Source organism: Sciurus vulgaris, assembly GCF_902686455.1.
Source record: "Sciurus vulgaris genome assembly, chromosome: 4".
Lineage (NCBI taxonomy): Eukaryota > Metazoa > Chordata > Mammalia > Rodentia > Sciuridae > Sciurus > Sciurus vulgaris.
In genome coordinates this window covers 147720088-147745749 of record NC_136464.1, presented here as the reverse complement: position 1 = coordinate 147745749, position 25662 = coordinate 147720088, and the positions used below count along the sequence as shown (strand labels likewise).

Sequence of the window (25662 nt, the reverse complement as noted above, 5' to 3'; positions counted from 1 at the left end):
TTTGGTTTTTTGAGCTTGGCCTATTTCACTTAGCATGATATTTTCCAACTTCATTCATTTACCAGCAAATGCTATAATTTTATTCTTCTTTATGGCCAAGTAATATTCCTTTGTGTGTGTGTGTGTGTGTCTGTGTGTGTCTGTGTGTGTGTGTGTATATATATATATATATATATATCACAGTTTCTTTATCCGTTTGTCAAGGGCATCTTGGTTCCACAGTCTAGCTATTATGAATTGAGCTGCTATGAACATTGATGTGGCTGCATCACTGTAGTATGCTGATTTAAGTCCTTTGAGTATAAACCGAGGAGTGAGATAGCTGGGTCAACTTGTGGTTCCATTCCAAGTTTTCTGAGGAGTCTCCACACTGCTTTCCAGAGTGGATGCACCAATTTGCAATTCCACCAGCAATGTATGAGTGTGCCTTTTTCCCCCACATCCATGCCAACACTTATTATTGCTTGTGTTTGTGTTAATAGCCATTCTAATTGGAGTTAGATGAAATCTTAGGGTGATTTTAATTTGCATTTCTCTAATAACTAGGGATGATGAGCACCTTTTCATTTATTTGTTGATCACTTGTAGATCTTCTTCTGTGAAGTGTCTGCCCAGTTCCTTAGCCCATTTATTGATTGGTTTCTTTGTATTTGGGGTGTAAAGATTTTAAGTTCTTTATAAACTTTGGAGATGAGTGCTCTGTCTGAAGTGTGTGTGTGGAAAAGATTTTCTCCCACTCGGAACAGGGGACTTTTAAAGAGGTGATTCAAAGGCTACATTCCATGTGTTCTCTGTGGGAGTTGTAATTCACTTGTTCATTTGGGAGGTAGTCATTTCTGAGATCTGGTACCATTCCCAAAATCTGGGTTACTTCATTCCTGTGGTGGATGTATACTCAAGGACAGATAAATCTGCCTAGGGTGGGAAGAAGGGTAATCCTGTTTCCCCTGAGATTAGAAAGGGGGAGAGATTGGTGAGGAGCTGGGAAGGGAAGAGAAAGAAACCGGGTCCATTTAAAAAATCAGATGCAAGGGCTGTATTTAAACCATAAGGTGGACTACTGTTACGTTTCCCCACTGTTAATTTCTACATTCCATTTCTATGGAAAAATGGATGACAACATCTCCAAATTGCTTCCTGCTGAAAGGGAGGGAAGTTGAGGGAAGTAACCCAAAGTCCTTGTTCTCTATCTGGTGGGGCATGGAGAGTTTAAGGGCATTCAGCATCAGAGCAGTTCATAGAGTACATCTTCCTAAATGTTCACCTTGATTTTCTTAGAAGTGTGTGTGTTTTTCTGGATAACTATTTCTTTTCCTATTAATATGATTAGATTCCTGAAAATTCTTGTAGAAGAATTGAAAATGAAATTAAAGAGTTCTCAAGCAGTTCATTATTTCACATTTCAGAATTCCCTACTTAAGGGAATTCTTGAAACAAAACCTAGACTTCAGACAAAGCTTAATTGATTTTGATATGATTCTGAAGAGGTGTGGAGAACCCTTCAAGAGCAGTTAGTTTACTCTTTATGGTCAGTGTCTCTCTCTGTTCCCAGTCTTCCTATCTCCATTGAGAAGTGAATCAGTATTATATGCTGACACTGAAATTCTTGAAAATAAAATAAGAAGGATCTAGTTCCCAGAGTTTCATTGATGAGCTCTACCCATTTAAGGATTGGTAACTCACTTCACCTGTGGGAAGTTTCTTTGAATATTTCATTTTCTATTAGATTTCAATTCTGTGAGATTACTTCTGTAGTGAAAGAATTCATCTAACCCCTAAAAATGATTCCCAAGTTTCTCCCCTAGCATGTTTCAGAATGCCTAGTAAAGTTTTAGGTATGTAATTGGCACTCAATAAATGCTATTATCCAAGAATTAAATCGAATTATTATCTTTTGAAATTTGTACTTTTAGCCAGGCATAGTGGTGTATGCCTATAATCCCAGTGGCTTGGGAGACTGAGGCAGGAGGATCACAAGTTCAAAACCAGCCTCAACAACTTAGTGAGACCCTGTCTCAAAATGAAAAATAAAAAACAGGCCAGGGATGTGGGTCTATAGTTAAATGCCCCTGGGTTCAGTCCCTAGTAAAATTATATAAAGAAAAATTTTTTTTAAAAAAAATTATACTTAAATTATTTATTGAAGAAAATTCTTCATCTGTGATAGGTTAGAGAATTTGTGCCCAATGTAAAACAGGGCACTCCTTCTTTTAGAGCCAGATAAATAGAAAGATACCCTTTGTTCATTGGTTGGAAGATTTAATATTGTTAAAATATTCCAGCTACCCAAAGTGATCTATTCCATTTCCTTTTCACAGAAACAGAAAGTCAGTTCTAAAATTCATATGAAACCACAAAGACCCTGAATATAACACAGCAATCTTAAGCAAAAGAACAAAGCCAGCGGCATCATACTCTTTGAAAATCTACTATAAAAGTATAGTAATCAAAGCAGCACGGTAGCGACATAAAAACAGGCACGTAGACCAATGGAACAGAATAGAGAGCTGAGAAATAAATCCACACGTTCACGGTCAATTGATTTACAACAGTGGTGCCAGTTTTCAACAGTGGGGAAAGGACAGTCTATTCAATAAATGTTGTTGGGAAAACTGGATATCTATATGTGGAAGAATGAAATTAGACCTTTACCTCATATAATATACAAAAACCAATTCAAAATGAGGTAAAGATTTAAACAAAAGGCTGGAACCTTTGACATTACTAGAAGAAAATACCAGGGAGGAGCTCCATGACATTGGTCTGGGCAGTTTTTCCCTGGATGTGACCCCAAAAAACACAGGAAATAAAGTAAAAGTAGATGGGATTACATCAGACTAAAAAGCTGCACAGCAAAGGAAGCAATTAACAGAGTGAAGAGACAATCTATGAAATGGGAGGAAATATTTGCAATTCATGCATCTGATAAAGGGTTATTATCTAAAATGTAAAGAACTCAAATTCAGTAGCAAGAAAACAAATTACCTGACCAAAATTTGGACAAAGATCCTGGATAAACATATTTTAAAAAGAAAATAAAAACCAAAATTAAACAAAAAGCATACAAATGGCCACAGGTATATAAAAAAATTTTCACTATCACTAATCATTGGAGAAATCAAGACTACAATGAAATACCACCTCATACCTATTAAAATGATCCTGAGTGTTGGTTGAGGATATGGAGAAAAGGGAAACCTTACACATGGTTAATAATGTAAATTAAGTACAGCCTTTATGGAAAACAGAATGAAGGTTCCTTAAAAAAATTAAAAAATAGAACTACCATATGATCCAGCAGTCTCACTGCTGAGAATATGCATTTCCAGTGGAAAAAGCAAAGGAAATGAAGTTAGTGTGTCAAAGAGGTACCTGCACACTAATGTTCATTGCAGCGTTATTCTCATTTGGCAAAAAATGGGATCAACCTAAGCATTCATCAATAGATGAATGAGTGGACAAAATGTGGTATATATGCACAATTCAGCCATTTAAAAAGAAGGCAGTCCTGTTATTTTCAACAACATAGATCAATCTGGAGGGCATTTGGTTTATTAAGTGAAATTTGCCAGGCACAGAACGATAAATGCTCCATGATCTCACTTATTCGTGGAATCTAAAAAAGTTGAACACATAGAAGTAGATAGTAGAATGGTGGTTACCAAGGGTTTTAGGAGCATGGGGTGAGAAAATGGCTAAAAGATATGAATTGTCAGATAGATAGGAGAAATAAGTTCAAGAAATCTATTGTAAAATAATGTTGGCTGTATTTAATATTAATGTGTACTTGAAGTTCTGCTGAGATATTAAGTGTTTTCACCACAAAAAATAAGTCCGAGTAATGCATTTGTTAGCTCATAGTCATTGCATAATGTACGCACATTTCAAAACGTCATGTTGTACACAATAAATACATGCAATTTTTATCAATTAAAAAAAATTTAAGTAAATTTTCCACCTAAATAAGTGAACTAAATAGTACACTTATTTTCACCGTTGATTTACATTCTGACCTAAACTCCTTGTCTTTAGTAGACTTATAACAACTAGTTTGAGGACTACCAGCCAATCAGAGGACCACACTTTGAATAACACTGATACTGATCAAAATTGAGAATGAGATCTAGTCTGTTAATATATACTGTTTAAATGACCTCTGACTCTTTCTGTATGAATTCTTACTTTTTTTTTTTTTTTTTTTTACATCCTTGCTCCCTTCCTTTCCTATTTAGTTAGGCTTTTATGTCTCAGCACTTGCACAGATGTCTGTACTCCTTCCTGTTCATATCACATTGTAGACAGAATTACATAGGAATTAAGTAACTTACCTTAAGTCACAGGCTAAATGGCAGTTCTCTTAACCATTATGTTACAATGCTCAGTGTAAATGTTTGCTTGGTAAATAGTTCTTTATAAGTTGAGAATCAGTCCAAAATCTGTTACTGGTATTTTCAACTTTGGCACATTATTTAAACTTGATATAATTTTCTTTTCAGTCAGGCTGTTGGTACTAAAGAGGAGACATTAGGAGCTTTTAAAAAACCACTGAAGTACCTCATTTGGCTGATCAGATCCAGTATTTATTTTAGTTGTTTGACTTTTTGGCAAAATATCTCTTTTAAAAAATTAATTCCCCATATTAACAGATTAAAGGAGAAAGATCATACAATCATGTCAATTAATGGAAGAAAAACATTTGACAAAATCCAGTATTCATTTCTCATAAAAATCATTCAGCCTTTTAGGAATGGGAAAAATTTACCTCATCTTGATAAATGAGCACTGTGAATTTCTTAATGGTGAAAGACGAATGCTTTCCCCTCAGATTTCAGAACAAGGCAAGGGTGTCCATTCTTAACTGATGTTATTCCATACAGAACTGGAAGTTCTAGCCAGTGCTTTAAGTCAAGAAAAACAAATAAAAGACATAGTTTGGAACAGAAGATATAAAATGACCCATATCTGCAGGTGACATGAGTATGTATGTAGAAAATCCCAAGAGGGGGCTGGGGTTGTAGTTCAGTGGTAGAGTGCTTGGCTAGTATGTATGAGGCGCCCTGGGTTCAATCCCCAGCACGACATAAAACTAAATAAACAAAATAAAGGTATTATGTCCATCTACAACTAAATATACACATATATATAGAAAATCGTAAGAGATCTATAAAAAAGCTCCTAAAGTCTAATAAGTGAGTTTAGCAAGGTTGCAGAATAAAGAAACACAAAAATCAATCATTTATGTATAGTAACTACATGCAGAAACCAAAATTTTTAAAATGTAATACCATTTGTAGTCATTCCAAAGAAAATAAAATACTTTGGTGTACATTAATATAATGTACAGGATTTGTATATTGATTACAAAATGCTAATGAGAGAACTCAAACCAGACTTACGTAAGTGGAGAGAAATTTACCACATTTATGAATTGAAAGTCTCAACATAGTAAAGGTGTCAGTTATTCCTAAATGCACTATCTATAGAAAGCTTCCCGAGATTTTTTGTAGAAATAGACAAGGTTATTTAAAATGTATCTGGAAAGGCACAGACTCTGGCATAGCTAAAACAGTATTGACAAAGAAAAATAAAATAGGAAGAATTGCTTCACCCAGTATGAAAGCTTAAAGTGGATCAATATAGTAATCAATACCGTGTTGTTTTGGCAGAAGGATGGGTACATAGATCAATGCAATAGAAGATAGAACCTGGAAATGGACTCTCAACTAATTTTGGGCAAAGGTACAAAACCAAAGCAATGGAGGAAGGGTGGCCTTTTCAACAAATGATTTTAGAGTAATTGAACGTCCATAGGCCAAAATAATACCTCAACCTATAAATCTCACATCTTTGAGTGTGAATGAGATGAATAATAAATTGAAATGTGAAGGACAAAACTATAAAACTTTGAAGGAAAAAAACATGGGAGAAAGCTGGGCATGGTGGCGCACACCTGTAATCCCAGTGACTCAGGAGGCTGAGGTAGGAAGATCACAAGTTCAAAGCCAGCCTCAGCAATTTAGTGAGGTCCTTAGCAGCTTAGTGAGACCCTGTCTCTAAAAAACAAAAATACAAAGGGCTGGGGAAGTGGCTTAGTGATTAAATGCCCCTTGGTTCAATCCCTGGTATCAAAACCAAAACAAACATGGAAGAAATCTTAAGGATCTAGGGTCAGACAGAAAGAGTACTTAGACTTCACCATAGAAACATTATCCATAAAAAGACAGATTGATAAATTGGACCTGAGTGAATTAAAAATTTTATGCTAAGAAGGCCATGTGAAAAAGATGAAAAGACAAGCTAGTCAGTGGGAAAAAATACCTGCAAACCATATATCCAATAAAGGACTAGTATCCAGTATATTTACTGAACTTTTAAAACTCAGTAGTTAAAAAAAAGAAAACAACCCAATTGGATAATAAGCAAAAATGTGAAGAGTCATTTCATTTAGGGAATACGCAGCTGGCAAATAAACACCTGAAAAGATGTTTATTATTATTGGCCATCAGGGAAATAGAGATTATAAAAGTACAACCACACATCTATCAGAGCGGTTAAAATAAAAACTAGTGATAACACCAAATGCTGGTGAGACATGAAGATACTGGATCATTCATTTGTTACTGATGGAAATGTGAAATGGTACTATCACTTTAGAAGGCCATTCAGCTGCTTTTATGTAAACATGAAACCTCTGTGACCTAGCAGTCACACTCAGTCACACTCCTGGGCATTTATCCCAAAGAAATGAAAACTTATGTTCATTTAAAACTTGTGCATGAATGTTTATAGCAGCTTTATTTGTAATAGTGAAAATTCAGAAACCAAAGCAAGTGAACTTTTAAGGGCAAATTGTTAAACTGTGATATGTCTGAAGTTGGCAATAAAAAGAACAAAATATCAATACAACCAACAATTTGTATGAGTCTCCATAGAATTATACGGAGTCAAAAAATACCATCATAAGACAGTTACATAGTGTGAAATTCCATTTTATGTGATGTTTTTTAAATGACAGAATTTCGGAAATGTAATACAAACAGTGGTTGCCTGGGATTAGATATGAGAATAGGGAAATGAGAAGGAGATGGGTTTGCTTATGAAAGGGCAACAGGTAAGCATTTTGTGTTTTGGGACTCTTTAACACCTTTTTTTTTTTTTTTTAATTTTTTGTGGTTGTAGATGGTCAGCATGCCTTTATTTTATTTATTTATTTTTATGTGGTGCTGAGGATTGAACCCAGTGCCTCACACGTGCTAGGTGAACACCCTGCCCCTCGTTAGCATCTTGACAGTGGTTTTGAACACATGAACCTATATGGGTTGATAAAATTGTGCAGAATTTACACATACACATGCACACAAATGCATGTAAAGTGGGAATTCTGAATAAGATTGATGAACTAAATCATTGTCAACATTCCAATATTGTAGTTTTGCCAAATGCTACCATTGGAGGAACCTAGGCACATAGGTACAAGGGGTCATTCTTTGTGTGTTTGTGTGCGTGTGTGTGCGCATGTGTGCTGCTGGGATTGAACTTGTGCATGTGGGATTGGCCTTGTGCATGTGAGGCAAACACTCTACCAAATGAGCTGTAACCCCAGCCTGGGGTCATTCTTTATTATGTTTTACAACTGCACACTAGCATCTACAGTTATCTCAATAAAATTCTCAGTTATAAAAAAAAAAGTAAAAAGAAAAGCCTAAGCTGGTAAATTAGAATCCCCAAAAAGCTGCTGTTTGAAATGAACAATTAAATGATCCTGCAGACCAGGCCTAGTGGTACATACCTGTAATTCCAGCAACTTCAGAGGCTGAGGCAGGAGGGTTGCAAATTTGAGGCCAGCTTCAGCAACTTCGTAGGACTCTGTTTCAAGGGCTGGGGATGTATTTCAGTGGTAAAGCACTCCTGGGTTCAATCCCCAGTACAAAAACAGACAACAACAAAATGGGTGGAATATCTTTGTAACCACCTGGCAATAATGTTGTTTCACAAGTGTTAATGTTAAGTGGACAGTCTGTCTTGTGAGCATTTTACTTACTTTGCTGGAATCAGTTAGGTACAGCTGGAGTTATGCTACTACTTAAAAACAAAACAAAAACAAAAAACAAGCAGTGGATATAGCAAAGAAAACAGTCTCTGTAGTCACTATGTGAGTTCGGGTCTTGACTCTGATATTTCCTATTTATGTAGTTTTAATTTAGCCAGGTTTCTTGTGTTCCCTTTTACTCATCTACAAGAATAAGGATTTTAGTTTTAGGAGAACTAAAACTAGATAAGGATTTAAGAGGAAAGTATATAAAAACAGATTTGTTTCTTATTTTGGGTTTTAGTGAAACTGATAAGTAAATTATCCATCCTTTTAAGGTATTTGAGTACTGGGGATTGAATCCAGGGATACTTTGCCATTGAGCTTCATTTCCAGTCCTTTGTATGTTTTATTTTGAGACAGGATCTTTCTAAATTGTTGAGTCTTGCTTTGAATTTGCAATCCTCCAGCCATAACCTCCTGAGTTGCTGGGATTACAGGTATCTGCCACGATGCCTGACTCCTTTTAAGATTTATATGAAGTGACTCTTATCTTGTTTCACAAATTTAAGTGTAGAATTGCAGGCTACTTTTTCCAGATGAAAGAGAAAATTGTAAATGAAAAAGAAGTACTGTATCTATAAATTAATAAACAGAGAACTTATTTACTCAACGTTAGGTTAAAACATAAGAAATCTCTATATAACCTTTTTGACCTATGAAGTGGCAATTTGTTGTGCTTGAATATGGTAGAAAACAAAATCTGAAAAGAGTGGATGCTGAAACATAACAGGAAGAGGTAAAGAAAGAATGGTAGAATGTTGGATTGTATAGAGGGAAATAAGGGGAGGGGAATGGGGGAAGGAAAGATAGTGGAATGAGACAACATTACCCTATGTACATGTATGATTACATGAATGATGTGACTACATCATGTACTACCAAGATATGAAAAGTTGTACTCCATTTGTGTACAATGAATCAAAATGCATTCTGCTGTCATGTATAACTAAATAAAGCAAACAATTAAAAAAAAAAGCAAAATCTGAAAAGAATTAAATATAGTATGTGATTAATAGGTCAATAATGAATTTTTAAAGGAACTCAAGAAATTATCTAATCTAGGTGGGTGTTTGAGAATAGGTGGGTATTGAAATTGGGCTAGTACACATACCCCATGAACTCCGCTACACATGACAAAAGAAAGGACTGCCTTTTATGTGTGCTTAATATATTGTAGTGCAACTTTCAGGAGGGCAAAAATCTCTTGGGCGTGTCAAGTGAATGGATAATTCAAGTTGTTACTAGTGAGTTTTTTGCTTAATTTCGTGATTACTGCTGCCATTGTTCTGAGTGGTGCTAGGGATTGAACCCAGGTTCTTGCATGTGCCTGGCACATGATGTAGCACAGCTACATAGCCTCAAATTACTGGTTTTGGTGAAGTTTCCTTTAATGATTAATCATATCATGTTACCTTTCCTTGACTTGTACATGTCTTCAAAAAGTATGCTTCTTGTGCCCTAGATATTTTGGCTTATGTTAGGTTGATTTCAGTTTAAATTCAGAGGTTATCTAATTGTTGATGAAAGAAACAACTTACTAAGAAGCTGTAGTATATGCCCAATAACCTGCCCACATACATATAACATAAAAATGGCAAAATTAGGAGAAATTTGTCAAAGAGCTAATAACTGTGGGAGACTTTCTTCTTAGTAATGCATAAACACAGTTATAGGAGTTAGCTTAATTCACAGGTTTTGACTAAAAACATATAAAACTACATACATACTTGAAAACTGATTTTGTGATAATATGAAACTATAGTTTCCAAACTATTCCCTGAGATACTCGGATACTGCAGTGAACTCAAAAGAGACCTTGGGATACTATAAAATTTGAAAGAAATACAGTGAAATTCTTCAGGTATCACGGAACTGTTAAATCTTGAGATTGTTGAACATTCAAGCACTCTGTATTCCTTTCAATCACATATTTTCTCTTAAGTAATTTTTTCTTTCAAATTATACATTTTTATTTTTGCCAGAAAAAGACATATACATCATGAACTGCCAGGTACTTCCTTTAGCCTACAGTGTGGACTGAGAAAGTTTGAGAACCTCTGGTACAAAGCAGATGTCAGCTGATACCAGTGTATTATACAGGACATGTTCTCTGACCATAGTGTGATTAATTTAGAAATCAGAGAGGAGAAGGCAGTTACAAAAACCTCATAGTTGTGAAAGTTTTAAAGCATTTCTGAACACGTTGGGCACCAACAAAATTTCATGTCAGAACCTGTAGGATGTAGTTAAAATGGTAGGTACTTGATAGGAGAAATTCATAGCAAGTAGAGAGAAGGAACAGATAAGTAATGTGAGAAATTTTAAAAGGCATATTAATATAATTATAGCATATATTTTAAAACATTAGTACATCAATAGTTCTTACTGCATAATAAACCATTCCAAAACTTGGCATCCTGAAATAATGGCCATTTAATTTATTTAACAGTTCTCTGGGTTGACAGGTTTTTTGGTCTGGGAAAATTCAGCTCCTTTCTTCTGGGTTCCTTTCTTGTCTCTGGTCAGTTGATCGGTTGTTTGGTGACTACATGATATAGGATGATCTTGTGTGGGTGTTGGCCGGGACCTCAGTTATCTTCCACAATGCCTCATCCTTCACTGAATCTGTTGTTCACATGATGGTTTCAGAAAAAGAAGAGCAAGGGAAAGGGTGTCCCCTGACATGTCAGCACTTTTCAAGTCTGCTTGCTTAATTATCTCCTTGCCAAAGCAAGTCACACAGTGGGGCCAGCTGTCAGCGTAGAACTGTACTACCCAAAGGTGTGGGTATGGAAAGGGGAGTTATTGTCATTTTTATCAGGAGGAGTCTACCATAATTTGAATATGAGCAACTTTGTGCCAACAAATTTGAAACTGAACTGAAGTGGTTTGTTTTCTAGGAGAGGAAAAGAAAAAAAAAACTTTACCCAGCAGATTCAAGAACGTATTAAAAAATCGGAATATATCTAAAAACAAAGAGATTTTTATCAGTAGCTTTAAATGTGGCTTCTGCCAATCCTCCTGCAAAAGAAAAGTTGTAGTTTTACAGGTAGCGTTTTAACCAGACATTCAGGGAACAGATAATTTTTGCTTTATTAAATGATTTCAAAGGAAGTGAAAAGGGAACACTTCTCATCTCATCTTATGAAACCAGAACAACTATGACCCCAAGTTCTAGACCAAAAGAGTCTGAGAAAAGATGCTTGTCAGCCAGTTTCACTTGGAAAAATAGAGGAAGAAAAATCCTAAATAAAATATTTATAAATTAAATTCACTTTACTTAAAAAAAAAAAAAAAGGTTTATTCCAGAACTTTCAAGGATAGTTTAACATTAGAAAAGCAACTATTTACCACATTTATAGGCAAAAAGGGAAAATTATATGCCCGTTTCATTAGATGCCAAAGAAGTGCAATTTAATAAAATTAAAAACACATTCATGGCTTAAAAGGGGAAAAAAACTTAACAAATTAGGAATAGATAGGAACTTTCTTACCAAACAAAGGCTGTCTACTAAAAATGATAGCACACTTCATTCATAGAGATAAATTGCTATTCCTAGAACAGGATCTGTGTATATATAGAAGGTTTTAGTTGTATTTATACTTTATGTTACTTCCATGCTTGAAATACCTGAGAGAATAGGAATGATGGAGTAAGTTTCTGGAAAGACCTTTGAAAGTTTGATTGTTTAGGTTCTAGAAAGGTTAGAGGAAATAAAGAATGAAAATAGTAGTGGATTAGGGTTTAAATAATTTAGGTGGGGAGTTAGTTTGCTCATAAATTTTATTGAAAACTTTAATTTGAATTGAATCAAAGAGATGTTTAAATTACTGTATTATATAATAGATTTTTAAATTATATATTACAGAATACTGTATATTGTATGTTTTTAAAATAATCTTTGAAACAATTTCATTTAAAGTTGCAAGAATGGTACAAAAAAGCACCATTGTATCCTTCACTTGGTACCCAGCTTCCTTGGATTGTTATTATTTTTCCATATTTGACTCATTCTTTCTTTTTATGTATCTATATAAATTAATACTAGTTAATAAACTAAATGAATATTGTAAACTAATGATTAGTCTGTTTTTTTCTTCAAACCAAATTATAAGCATGATGTCCCATTACCCTTAATATAGCAGTTGATATTTTATAAAAGGAGACACTTTCCCATGTGACCACAATACATTTATCAGATTAACATAGGTAACATTTTGTCATCTAGTCCACAAACCTGACTCAGATTTTGCAAATTTTTCCATAATGGACTTTATAAATCAGAGATCCAATCTAAGATCAGACGTTGCATTTCACTGTCATGTTTCTTTGGTTTCCTTCAATCTGGTGCTGTTCCTCAGTCTTTATCTTTCATGATTACACCTTTAAAGAGGATAGGTCTCCTTGTTGTGGAACAGCAGATTTAGGTTTGACTTTTCTGAGATTATTTATGGATTTTGGTCAGGAATACAACAAAGTAGTAGTGTTTTTCTCATTGCACCAGACCAGGGGCACACAGTGTTGAATTGTCTTTTGCTGTATATTTTTTTCACTTGGTCAAGAATACCATTTCAGGTGTTCCAGTTGTAAATTAAGAACTATTCTGTGGACGTCATTTGAGACTATGTAAAACATCAATGTTCTGATTTGAATGTTTACAAGATGCTTTAATTAAAAAATCATTTGAAATTGGTTATTTGGGTAATTACTAAAGAAGGGTACTGTGATATAAGTGGGAATGAATGCTAAATGAATGATAAGTGTATTTATAGGCATCAGTTTGTTTAATCATACTTGCTTACATGTAAATAGCACAAAAATTGGTGACACCTGGTGTGGTGCACGCATATAAACTCAGCGGCCCCGGGGGAGGCTGAGGCAGGAGGATTGTGAGTTCAAAACCAGCCTCAGCAACTTAGCTTAGGCCCTAAGCAACTCAGTGAGACCCTGTCTCTGAATAAAATACAAAAAAAGGAACTGGCGATGTGACTCAGTGGTTAAGCACCCCTGGGTTTGGGTTCAATCCCCAGTACTGTCCCCACCCCCATAAAAAAGAAGTTGGTGCCATGAAGATTAGTCATTATGTTTTTAGTGTTAATTTTGTTTGACCTGAATTGTCATGAATATTTAATACCTCTTCAATAATGTTATAATCACTTTAATAAATAGTATTTTTAACACTAAAAGTATATCCTTTGGAATTTTAATTTGAAAAGGATATTAGAAGTCATTTAGCCAGTCTTTTGATCTTATTTATTGGTACTGGGCATTGAATCCTGGGTCTCATGCATAAACACTACTACTGAGCTACATCTCCAGCCCTTTTTATTTTATTATTTATTTATTTATTTATTTATTTATTTATTTATTTATGATACAGAGGATTGAACCCAGAGGTGCTCTGCCACTAAGCTACATATCCAGTCCTTTTCTAGATTTTATTTTGAGACAGGGTCTTGCTAAGTTCCCCAGAATGGCCTCAAACTTGGGATCCTCCTGCCTTAGCCTCCCAAGTACAGGAATAGGTTTGCACCACCATGCTTTGTTTTCATTAATTCTACAGCAAACTAAAAACAGAAATTGGTGATTTACCCAGAGTTACATAATGTATGAAACAGTATAGTTCTTTAGACAAAGTTGAAATCTCATAAAATATAGAAATGTATTTATTTGCTAGTAGAGAATTCTTATTTGTAAAAGCTATATAGTAAGAGTTTAAATCCAAAGTGATGGCAAGTTAAGTGACATTCATGTTAATGAATTCCCCTCCCTACACCCCCAGCAAATATGTACACACCTTAACATTTGAGCCTTGAGATCTTCCTTTTTAAGCTGACTTAATAAATTGCTTCAGGCAACTCAGTGCAGAATACTTGACCTAGCATAGGTAAGGCCCTGATTTCCATTCCCAGCACTGAAAAGAAAACTGGTATATTAGTTAAAATATATTTGCTGCATGCTTATGATAGTATTGTATCCCCAAATTAAAGTTGAAATAATTTCAATGAATATTTTCATTAACAGTAGCCCTCATGAGTTCTTAAGCATTTATTGGTTACTTTTCAGAACAAGAGAGATGAACACTTACTGAAAAAGAGAAATGTTCCCCAAGAAGAAAGTTTAGAAGATTCAGATGTTGATGCTGATTTTAAAGCAGTAAGTTACTTTGTTCTTACAGAGTATATTTAAAATAAATTTTAGGGTAACCAGAACTTCATTTTTTAATATAAGACCAATTTGATAATGACAAAGCATGTTAGCTCTAACTTTAGCTGGTAGCTATTTAATCAATGTAGTTTTGCTAATAAACTATTCTGAACTATCGTTTTTCTCTTCTTTTTAAGCAAAATGTAACACTAGAAGCTATATTACAGGTATGTTGTTAATTTAATATTATCAATTGGAAGCTTTTTTAAATAGATTCTTTTAAAATTTCTGAAATATACATTTGGTTTTACAGAATGCCACAAGTGATAACCCAGTGGTCCAGTTGAGTGCTGTCCAGGCAGCAAGGTAAATACTAATTTGTCCAGTGAAAGAGTTATATCTCCAGTGTTTTAGCTGATAGACTAGGATGAGTACATTATTATTTCTGTTCATAGTTTGAAAATTATAACAATTTTTTTTCTTTTTATAGAAAACTATTATCCAGTGACAGAAACCCACCAATTGATGACCTCATAAAATCTGGGATTTTACCAATTTTAGTCAAATGTCTAGAGAGGGATGATAAGTAAGTATGGATTTAATTCCCTATTTGCTTTTTTCCAGTTAATTTAAGATCTTGGATTGTTTTCTAGCCAAGAGGTTCAATTTGGTCTTGCATTTATTATGTTCTTAATTGTCATGTCTTTTTATAGTAGTTTTCTAATTGTGTGATCATATTCAACAGACCAAAAATACTTTCCTTTTTAGTTTCTAAAATATATATTTTATAGAAAATATTTAGCTCCTGAGTATTTGCCTATTTTAATCTATCTTGAAGACTATAAAGTCTTTATTTGTTGTTTTTTTTTTTAAATTAGTAATACTTTAAAACAACCCAAATAGTATTTGAGTCACCCTTTGCTTATGATTCTATATATAGATTAACCTCATGACTAGTCAACATGAATGGTTTCCAGAACTGAGTGGCTCTTCTGTACCCTGGGAATATTCCAACTGATCCCTGATTCTCTGTGTAGTTTTTAATAGAGCTTCAGCCATGATTAGTTGTCTAACATCATGCTTTTCGTTTGTAATACACTGAGTTAGGTGGTTATCAAGAAGAAAAACAAAAAAATAATGTTTGGTATCTTATGAAATATCTCAGGGCTATGTCTTAAACTTCGTAAGTTTGAATAAACTGGGGAGAATATAAGTCTTAACTTAAATGTTTAAAACAAATGATATTTTTGCATTTAAAAGCATTTAGACTAAAATTTGGGATATTTTGCTAAATGCTATCTAAGGAATTTTCAGTTGACAGATAAAAATAGTGGTATATAAATGTTGCCACTAAGGGTTTTTAGTTTTTAAAAGTGCCTTCTGCTTCCATCACGTTGCACAGTCCTTCCCATCCCACACCCTTAGACCCTTGAAACTTTTTCTGTGCTGTCATGTGTGTATTTCTGAAACAAGATTTATTTAAGTAAAGGTAAAGGTTTTTTTTTTTTAAACCAGTTTTTTTTTTTTTTAAGTTGTAGGTGGACACAGTACCTTTATTTTATTTTTGTGTGGTGCTGAGGATCGAATGCAGGGCCTCCCGCATGCTGGGCGAGCGTACTACCACTAAGCCACATCCCAAGCCCAATGTCAGTTATTTATAAACAATATCCTACTTATACCTTTAGAGGCTCCTGTCCCCCATTCCCTTTGTCTGTGTATGTGGGTATAGGGGTTCTGAAAATTGAACCCAGGGTTACTCTACTACTAAGCTACATCCCTGCCCTTTTTTATTTTTTATTTTGAGACCCAGTCTTGCTAAATTGTCCAGACTGGTCTTGAAATCGTAATACTCCTGCCTCGGCCTCTCAAGTCACTAGGATTACAGTTGTGTGCCACTACCCCTGACTTGGGCCCTATTTTTCTTCATGGTCCTGTTTTCTTTCTTTTTTTGCTCACTCTTTTCATCCTCTGGCATAGACTCATTTGTATGAATGTGTCTGTGAAACAGCATATATATATATAAGAAAAAAAGTATGCTAAAATATATGCATTTTAAAGAAAAATTATAAAACACAGACCTGAGTAACCACCACCCAAAGCAGGAAAATTGCTAGTGACTTAAATATAACTTTATGGATATCTCATGGGGAAATTGTTTTATACTGTAAAACACCATAGACTGTGGTTTAAATCCAGGGTTTGCCGATTGTCCAAAACCCAAGTGATTTTTGAACCTCACATACCTCTTCTGTAAAATGAGGTGGTTGCAGAAAATGGAAATTATATATACATAAAACATTTTATACAGTCTTAAAATTAAAATAATTGTTCACTATTTACTCATGTACGCATTTTTCTATAATTTTTTTCACATGACATATTGGAAGATTATCCCTGGCTTTGTAATTCAATTTGTTTATATCTTTATATTTTCTCATTTATGGCCCCCATTTCCAGTATTGTTCCAGACCACCTAGCCAGCTTAATAATCCTTTCTTCTTGTAATTTGGGACAACATACGTTATCATCTCTGATCTTACTGTCTTTCATTTTCTCCTCCTCCTCAGATACTTTCTTATTCCTTGCCTTCTCCCAGAATTCATCATGTAGTTCTTATCTACTATTCCATTTCCTCCTCTGCTCCATCTTTTTTTTTTTTTTAATTTATTTTTATTGTAAACAAATGGGATACATGTTGTTTCAGTTTGTACATGGAGTAACAGTATACCATTTGCATATTCATACATTTATATAGAGTAATGATGTTTGATTCATTCTGTTATTTTTTTCCCTCTCCCCCACCCCTCCCACCTCTTTTCCCTCTATACAGTCCCTCCTTCCTCCATTCTTGTACCCCTCACACCCCCCATTAAGTGTCATCATCTGCTTATCAGTGAGACATTCCTCTTTTGGATTTTTGAGACTGGCTTATCTCACTTAGCATGACATTCTCCAATTTCATCCAATTGCCTGCAAATGCCATAATTTTATTATTCTTTATAGCTGAGTAATATTCCATTGTATTTATATACCACAGTTTCTTTTATCCATTCATCAACTGAAGGGCATCTAGGATGGTTCCATAGTCTGGCTATTGTGAATTGAGCCGCTATGAACATTGATGTGGCTGTATCTCTGTAGTGTGCTGACTTTAAGTCCTTTGGGTATAGGCTGAGGAGTGGGATAGCTGGGTCAAATGGTAGGTCCATTCCAAGTTTTCTAAGGAATCTCCACACTGCTTTCCAGAGTGGCTGCACTAATTTGCAGTCCCACCAGCAATGTATGAGTGTACCTCATACCTCAGCAATGTATGAGTGCATCCTTTCCAACACCTATTGTTGCTTGTGTTCTTGATAATCACCATTCTAATTGGGGTGAGATGGAATCTTAGTGTAGTTTTGATTTGCATTTCTCTTCTTATTAAAGATGTTGAACATTTTTTCATATATCTGTTGATTGCTTGTACATCTTCTTCTGTGAAGTGTCTGTTCATTTCCTTAGCCCATTTGTTGATTGGGTTATTTGTATTCTTAGTGTAGAGTTTTTTGAGTTCTTTATATATTCTGGAAATTAGTGCTCTATCTGAAGTATGAGAGGCAAAGATATTCTCCCACTCTGTAGGCTCTCTCTTCGCATTGCTGATAGTTTCCTTTGCTGAGAGAAAGCTATTTAGTTTGAATCTATCCCAGTTATTGATTCTTGCTTTTATTTCTTGTGCTGTGGGAGTCCTGTTAAGGAAGTCTGATCCTAAGCCAACAAGTTGAAGATTTGGACCTACTTTTTCTTCTTAAGATGCAGGGTCTCTGGTCTGATTCCGAGGTCCTTGATCCATTTTGAGTTGAGTTTTGTGCAGGGTGAGAGATAGGGGTTTAGTTTCATTCTGTTGCATATGGATTACCAGTTTTCCCAGCACCATTTGTTGAAGAGGCTATCTTTCCTCCATTGCATATTTTTGGCACCTTTGTCTAGTATGAGAAAATTATATTTATTTGGGTTTGTGTCCATGTCCTCTGTTCTGTACCATTGATCTACCTGTCTATTTTGGTGCCAATACCATGCTGTTTTTGTTACTATTGCTTTGTAGTATAGTTGAAGTTCTGGTATTGCGATACCCCCTGTTTCATTCTTCCTGCTAAGGATTGCTTTAGCTATTCTGGGTTTCTTATTCTTCCAGATGAATTTCATGATTGCTTGCTCTATTTCTGTAAGGTACATCATTGGATTTTAATTGGAATTGCATTGAATCTGTATAGCACTTTTGGTAGTATGGCCATTTTGACAATATTAATTCTGCCTATCCAAGAACATGGGAGATCTTTCCATCTTCTAAGGTCTTCCTTAATTTCTTTCTTCAGCGTTTTGTAGTTTTCATTGTAGAGATCTTTTACCTCTTTGGTTAGATTGATATCCAAGTATTTTATTTTTTTGAGGCTATTGCAAATGGAGTTGTTTTCCTCATTTCCCTTTCAGCTGTTTCATTGCTTGTGTATAAAAATACTGTAGATTTATGCATGTTGATTTTATAGCCTGCTATTTTGCTGAATTCATTGATGAGGTCTAGAAGTTTTCTGGAGGAGGTTTTTGGATCCTCTAAATATAGAATCATATCATCCGCAAATAGTGACAGCTTAAGTTCCTCTTTTTCTATTCGTATCCCTTTCATTTCTTTAGTCTGCCTAATTGCTCTGGCTAGAGTTTCGAGGACAATGTTGAATAGAAGTGGTGAAAGAGGACATCCCTGTCTTGTTCCCATTTTTAAAGGGAAAGGTTTCAGTTTTTCTCCATTAAGAATGATGTTGGCCATGGGTTTAGCATAAATAGCCTTTACAATGTTCAGGTATGTTCCTACTATCCCTTTTTCTAGTGTTTTGAGCATGAAGGGGTGTTGTATTTTGTCAAATGCTTTTTCTGCGTCAATTGAAATACCATATGATTCTTATCCTTAAGTCTATTGACATGATGGATTACGTTTATTGATTTACGAATGTTGAACCATCCTTGCATTCCAGGAATGAACCCCACTTGATCGTGGTGCACAATTTTCTTAATATGTTTTCCATCTTTTTTAATGCTGTATTTTCCATCTTCATTGCTTGTTATAGCTCTGATATTTATTTTCCTTAAAATCTTTTCTTCATTCTATTTAACTTTTTTGATGCTAACAACCTCACTTTCTTCAATGTTTATACATTTATCTTCTAATTTCCTATTTGGCTTATCTTCCTTTTTGCTAGCTCTAACCCCTCCTACTGTGGTATTCTAATTAAGGGGTTTGTACTCATTCATCTGTCTATGCTAACTTTTTGTATATAATTCCCCTCCCCCATATGGGGGTAGCAGGGAATGAACTCAGGGACACGACACCACTGACCCACATCCCCAGCCCTATTTTGTGTTTTATTTAGAGACAGGGTTTCCCTGAGTTGCTTAGCACTTCACTTTTGCTGAGGCTGGCTTTGAACTGTTGATCCTCCTGCCTCAGCCTTTTAAACTGCTGGGATTACAAGTGTAACTCTTTTGACAGGTCATTTTTGTACTTCTCTTTAATAGGGCTCTCCTACATCAACCTTTAACCTTGTTTATCCATCCTGCACACCGTTAACTAACCATTATTTTCTTTACTCCCCTTTTCAATAGCACGCTATACTTAGTATACCTATAGAATAAATACAAATTTTGTAGCTTAGGATTTGAAACATCCTCCCAACTTTTTTTTTTGTTGTTATTCTAATTGGTTATACATGACAATAGAATGCATTTTGACACATTGTACACAAAAGCTCCCAACTTTTTTATATCTCTTCTTGGCCTTTACCTCTCTTGATCTATTCCCTGTCATCTATACACATGATGATTCCACCTGTGATATCTTTTTTGCCCCAGCTTTCAGTGCCTGCCTTTTAAAATCCATCTTTAGAAGTTAAATCAGTTTGCACTTTCTTTGTGAGGTCTTCCATGACTATTCCAAATTATAATGATCTTGTCTTTTTTAGCAAAATTATGCAGCCCTGTAATATCTCCAATATGTCACACAGATAGTATGTAGAATCAGATGGGGTTCCAGCTTTAAGACCAGCCTAGAGGCTGGCAGTGATTCAACTGAGATAATGAGGGCCTCATCTAGCACAGTGATATTAAGGGTAATTTTGTAAATGCAAGAAATATTCAAGAGGTAAAATTGTCATGACTCTGATTAGATATGTTGTCTGCAGGAGAGAAAGAGTCAAGGGACATGTTGACCGGCTAATTGTGACAACTACCAATGATATAAAGAAGCAGGTTTATAGGGTTTGGCATGGGAGGCAGGGAGATATTCAGGCAAAGAGTGCAGCAGGCCATTGGTTATAAAATGTTAAATTCAAGAGAGCTATATAGGTCTGAGATTCATAAATTTAGGTGGTAGTTGTATGTATAAATGGATTTTTTAATTATTATTTCTTACAGTCCTTCATTACAGTTTGAAGCTGCTTGGGCACTAACTAATATAGCATCAGGAACTTCTGCACAGACTCAAGCTGTTGTACAGTCTAGTAAGTCAAACTCCTTTTTCCTCTAAACTTTTTAGTGATGACAAGAAAATGGGTTTTGTAGTGAAGATGGACTTTTACCTTTTAACATTTTAACTGATTGACTTTCTGTTATAAAAATATTATAAGATTGATGTCTTTCCCATAACTATCAGTATATAATCTTAACTGTGGTTACTAAAAAGGGAGTAGAGTTTTATTTTTCGGGCTGGAGACCATCCTCCATCCCAATACAGGATTTTCAGTTTTTATTTCTAATACCTTCAAGGTATGAGGAATGACTTATGGTTATACTGTGTATGTTTTTAAAATTTTGCTACCTCAAGATGTGCTGATAACTAATGACATAGTGATAGAAAGGGACACAGCCCTTCTGAAGTTTCCAGTTTGGTGTTTGTTGTAACAAAAAGATCACAGGTTTTAGACTAGGGCTTTAATAGAAACTAGGAGGTAGAATTTAACAACAGTGTTTTGTTTTCATTGCTTATTTCTTTTTTTTTTTTTAATATTTCTAGTTATAGATGAACGCAGTACATTTTATTTATTTTTATGTGGTGCTGAGGATCAAACCCAGTGCCTCACACATGCTAGGCAAGCAAGCGCTGTACCACTGAGCCACAGCCCCAGCCCTCATTGTTTATTTCTTGATTATTTTCAATTTATGATAATGATACTAGTCTTGCATTTTTACAGAAGTGATAAATGAGATTAGTTCAATTAAAAATGTGACTCAATTGAAACTCTGTTACTGGAGGTAATGTAAAATGGTATAGCTGCTTTGAAAAACATATTTTCAAAAGGTTAAACATAGTGTTACTGTATGTCCCAGTAGTTCCACTCCTAGGTGAAACATGTTCATTCGAGGACTTGTACACAAATATTCACAACAGCTTTATTGATAAACAATTCACATGTTCATTAGCAGATGAGTCAATAAAACAAAAGGTACATGCAAGGGAATTCAGCAATTAAAAAGAATAAAGTACTGTTACCTGCCACATCCTGGGTAAACCTGAAAAGCATTATGCTAAGTGAAAGAAGCCAGATATAAAAAACAAAACACATGCAATATGATTTCATCTATTTGAAATGACCAGAATAGGCAAATTTATACAGAAAGCAAATATCTAATGATTACCTAGAGCTAAGGCAGTTGATGGCAGAGGAGTAAACAGGCAATGAATGGTTGCTGTGAATATGAGATTTCGTTTGTGATGATGGAAATATAAAATTACATTGTCTATGACTGCCCAACTTTGTATAAATACTAAAAGTTATTTTATTACACATGTGTAATAAAAATTGATAAATTCTATTTGTTTAAAGTGTGAGTCAATTTAAATTAGAATGTCAGGTAATGCAAAGCTATAACAAAAATACCCCAGAGAGAGCACAGTATTGAAATTTATGAAAAAGTGATCTAGCTTATCCTAGAAATGGGTATAATATGTAAGTCATATAAAAAGTGAAAATTATAATAACAAATTGTTTTGAAATATAAGATATACCTGATATGAGATTAATCGATTCTTTGGTTAGTCCTGTATCAGGATTAAAATTACATTGGCTTAAGTATTTTATTTTAAAGTTAGGCTAGTCGCTGTGTCGCATGTCTCTAATCCCAGCAGCTTGGAAGGATCACAAGTTCAAAGCCAGCCTCAGCAACTTAGTAAGGTCCTGAGCAACTTAGCAAGACCCTTTCTCAAAATAAAAAATAGCTGGGTGTGGTGGTGCACCCCTGTAATCCAAGCAATTTGGGAGGCTGAAGCAGGGGGATTACAAGTTTGAGGCCAGCTTCAGGAACTTAGCAAGACCTTAAGCAACTTAGTAAGACCCTGTCTCAAAACAAAAAATAAAAAGGCTGGGGATGTGGTTTAGTGGTTACACACCCTGGGGTCACTCCCCATAACACCACCCTGCAAACCCCCAAAAAAAGATTTAAAAAATTAAGTTACGTGTTTGGGGTAGGGACTCTTTTGAGTGTGTGGAAATGGTGATTGAATCCAGGGCCTTGTATATGTTAGACAAGTGCTCTACCACTGAGCTACCTAGTCTTTGTTTTATCTTGAGATAATCTTAGTAAATGGCCCAGGCTTTCCCAAACCGTCAGTCTTCCTACCTCATACTCTGGTAGCTGGAATCACAGGCATGCCTAGCATCTTTTTTTTTTTTTTTAAATAAATTATAGGAAAGATGTCATGCTGCTGTTTTCTTTTAGTTAACAGTATAATAATGGTTAGATACTGTTAATTTGTATGTTAGTCAAATACTACTGTACTGGGGAAAATACTAAAATTATCTTTAAAGATATCCAGGCCACATATATTCATCCAGGGAACTGTAAATTGGACAGCTACAATGTGCCAGGCTCTGTGTATTTTATCAACTTACTTAGGCTGAAATTTATAAACAAAATTTTACCAGTATAAGTATTAGGGTTTTTTTCATTACAGATGCAGTACCTCTTTTTCTGAGACTTCTTCATTCACCACATCAGAATGTTTGTGAACAAGCAGTTTGGGCTTTGGGAAACATTATAGGTAAGTTGCATTTAGGTTTGAAAAGACTCCCAATTAAGAATCTTAATTAACTTTTTTTCTACATTGGCATAGCCATTACACACTATGTTTCCTCTGAATTTAATGTGGGTCGAATAGGTTCTACCCTCAAATACTAACTTAAGGTGGTACCTCTTTCAAAAGGATTTATAATTTTTATCAGCAGCGGTAGGTTAAATTTGTGTTCCTCAAACCAAAATCGGAAGAAACAGCAACACTTGATGCCTTTGACTAATGGTGAGGAAACATAGAACATCAGTGTCCCAACATAAGCCATTGCATACATTTCAAACTTTCTCATCCTGAATGTAATTTTTTTTTTAAATACAATTTTCATTTCTGTAGGTGATGGTCCTCAATGTAGAGATTATGTCATATCACTGGGAGTTGTCAAACCTCTTCTGTCCTTCATCAATCCCTCCATTCCCATCACCTTCCTTCGGAACGTCACATGGGTCATTGTCAATCTCTGCAGGAATAAGGACCCCCCACCGCCTATGGAGACAGTTCAGGAGGTAAATGAAGAACTGTAAAGGACAAATGGTATATTTTCCCTATGTTTTTGCTTTAGGTGTTCATGCACAGGGGAATGAAATAATGCATATACTGATTTCATTGCAGGTATGAGATTTTTAGTAACATACCATATTTAATTACTGACTTCTGTGAAATAAAAATTGAGTGTTTATCGTACCTCAAAGAATATCAGTCCATCCTAAAATTATTTTCTAATGACTATTTTCATAAACATAAAAATTTGAAATAGAAAAATATGAAAGGAGGGAAAAGAAATCTAAGTTTTATTAGTACATTGCATTATGTGGTTATTACTAAAAAAGGGGTTACTACAGATAAAACTAGTGTACTTACATGCAAATGTTCTTGAGTGAAATCACATTAAGTCTAATTGATTTCTGACAAAATTAGTGTTAAATCTAATTAACACAGAGTAAAACTTTGCTGTTTACAGCTAACATATATATGTATGGATATTTGAGTATTTTAAAAAATCCTATGAATCCTTTATTCCTTTGACTGTTTAGATAACAATTGACTGTCTCTTTCTAATTTACATCTTTAGCCAGCTTCTTCTACCTTTTGTTATTATACAAGGGTAGTGTAGTTTCTTGGGAAGAATTTTAAAATCTCTCCCAGATCTTAAAAAGAGATCTGTAAGGATTAAAAATCCATAAAACAAAGCTTTATATTTTGTATTGGTTGTAATTTTCTTGACTAAGGCAGAAATCAAAAAGTTTTAATTTCACTTAAGTAGCTTATTAAGTAAAAATCTTATAAACATTAATCAGGTAAGTGAGACAATGACAACTGTAAGAGTAACTTTTCTTAAATAGCTTTAACTGTATTTGCATTTTCATTCAACCTTTTTTTTTTTTTTTTTTTTTTTTTTTTTTTTTTTTTTTTGGTACCAGGGATTGAACCCATTGGTGCTTAACTACTGAGCCACATCCCTAGCCCATTTTATTTTTTATTTTGAGACAGGGTCTCACTAAGTTGCTCAGGGCCTCACTAAGTTGCTAAGCCTGGCTTTGAACTTAGAATCCTCCTGCCTCAGCCTCCTGAGCCACTGGGATTACAGATGTGCCTCACTGCACCCAGCTGACATTTTCCATCATTTACCATAAAGTTATTGAAAACTAGTGTTTTTCCTATAAGATACATTAATCTCTGTAGAATATATAGAATGTTTTAACTGGACATTTGAAATATGCTTTTGGCTTTTCAGATTTATCAGATTTTCATTTTCCTAATAGAAATTCAAACAAATTTAACATTGACTTTCTTGCCCTGGAAACAGTGTGTGTTTAGTGCTTTTTGTGTCATATTTGTTCCTGTTTACTAACATATCCATGAACTGTGTGTTACTTACTATCTATCTTCTTTCCTCAGATTTTGCCAGCTTTATGTGTCCTCATATACCATACGGACATAAATGTAAGTAAAGCACACGTTGAGATGTAGATGTTGCTCTTGATGGGTCTGGGCAGGGGTTTTAATTAAATGTCAAACAGGGTGTGGTAGCATTTGCCACAGATAAAAGGGTGACTACTATAGGATTATTGAAAGTATTTGTAAAGTGGTAAAGCTTTATTATGTACTAATAGCATACAAAAGAGCTGTAGCTGAGAATTTAAGCCAGTTCCAAAAGTTTATGCTCTTCAATACCATGATCACATAATATGGTATGAAAGCAAATGAAAAAAATATAATAAAGGAGTGATGAAAGTGCTAGATTATTACGAAAACACAGATAATTTTGTTTAGCAAACCGGAAAACTTCACCAAAGAAGTAACATTTGAGAGGAGCATTAAAAAAAG

At 34.7% G+C, this 25662-nt stretch overlaps 1 protein-coding gene across 1 annotated transcript in view; it reads left to right on the top strand.

The window, feature by feature from the left end:
- The window catches only part of KPNA3 (karyopherin subunit alpha 3), an 88348-nt gene that overhangs the window by 44834 nt on the left and 17852 nt on the right, over positions 1-25662 (top strand). Inside the window, exons 3-10 of the mRNA XM_079137671.1 lie at positions 14160-14249; positions 14438-14467; positions 14554-14606; positions 14731-14826; positions 20685-20770; positions 23221-23307; positions 23671-23840; positions 25234-25278. Of these exons, the coding sequence (XP_078993797.1) occupies positions 14160-14249; positions 14438-14467; positions 14554-14606; positions 14731-14826; positions 20685-20770; positions 23221-23307; positions 23671-23840; positions 25234-25278 (657 nt within the window). The remainder of the gene's footprint in view (positions 1-14159; positions 14250-14437; positions 14468-14553; positions 14607-14730; positions 14827-20684; positions 20771-23220; positions 23308-23670; positions 23841-25233; positions 25279-25662) is intronic.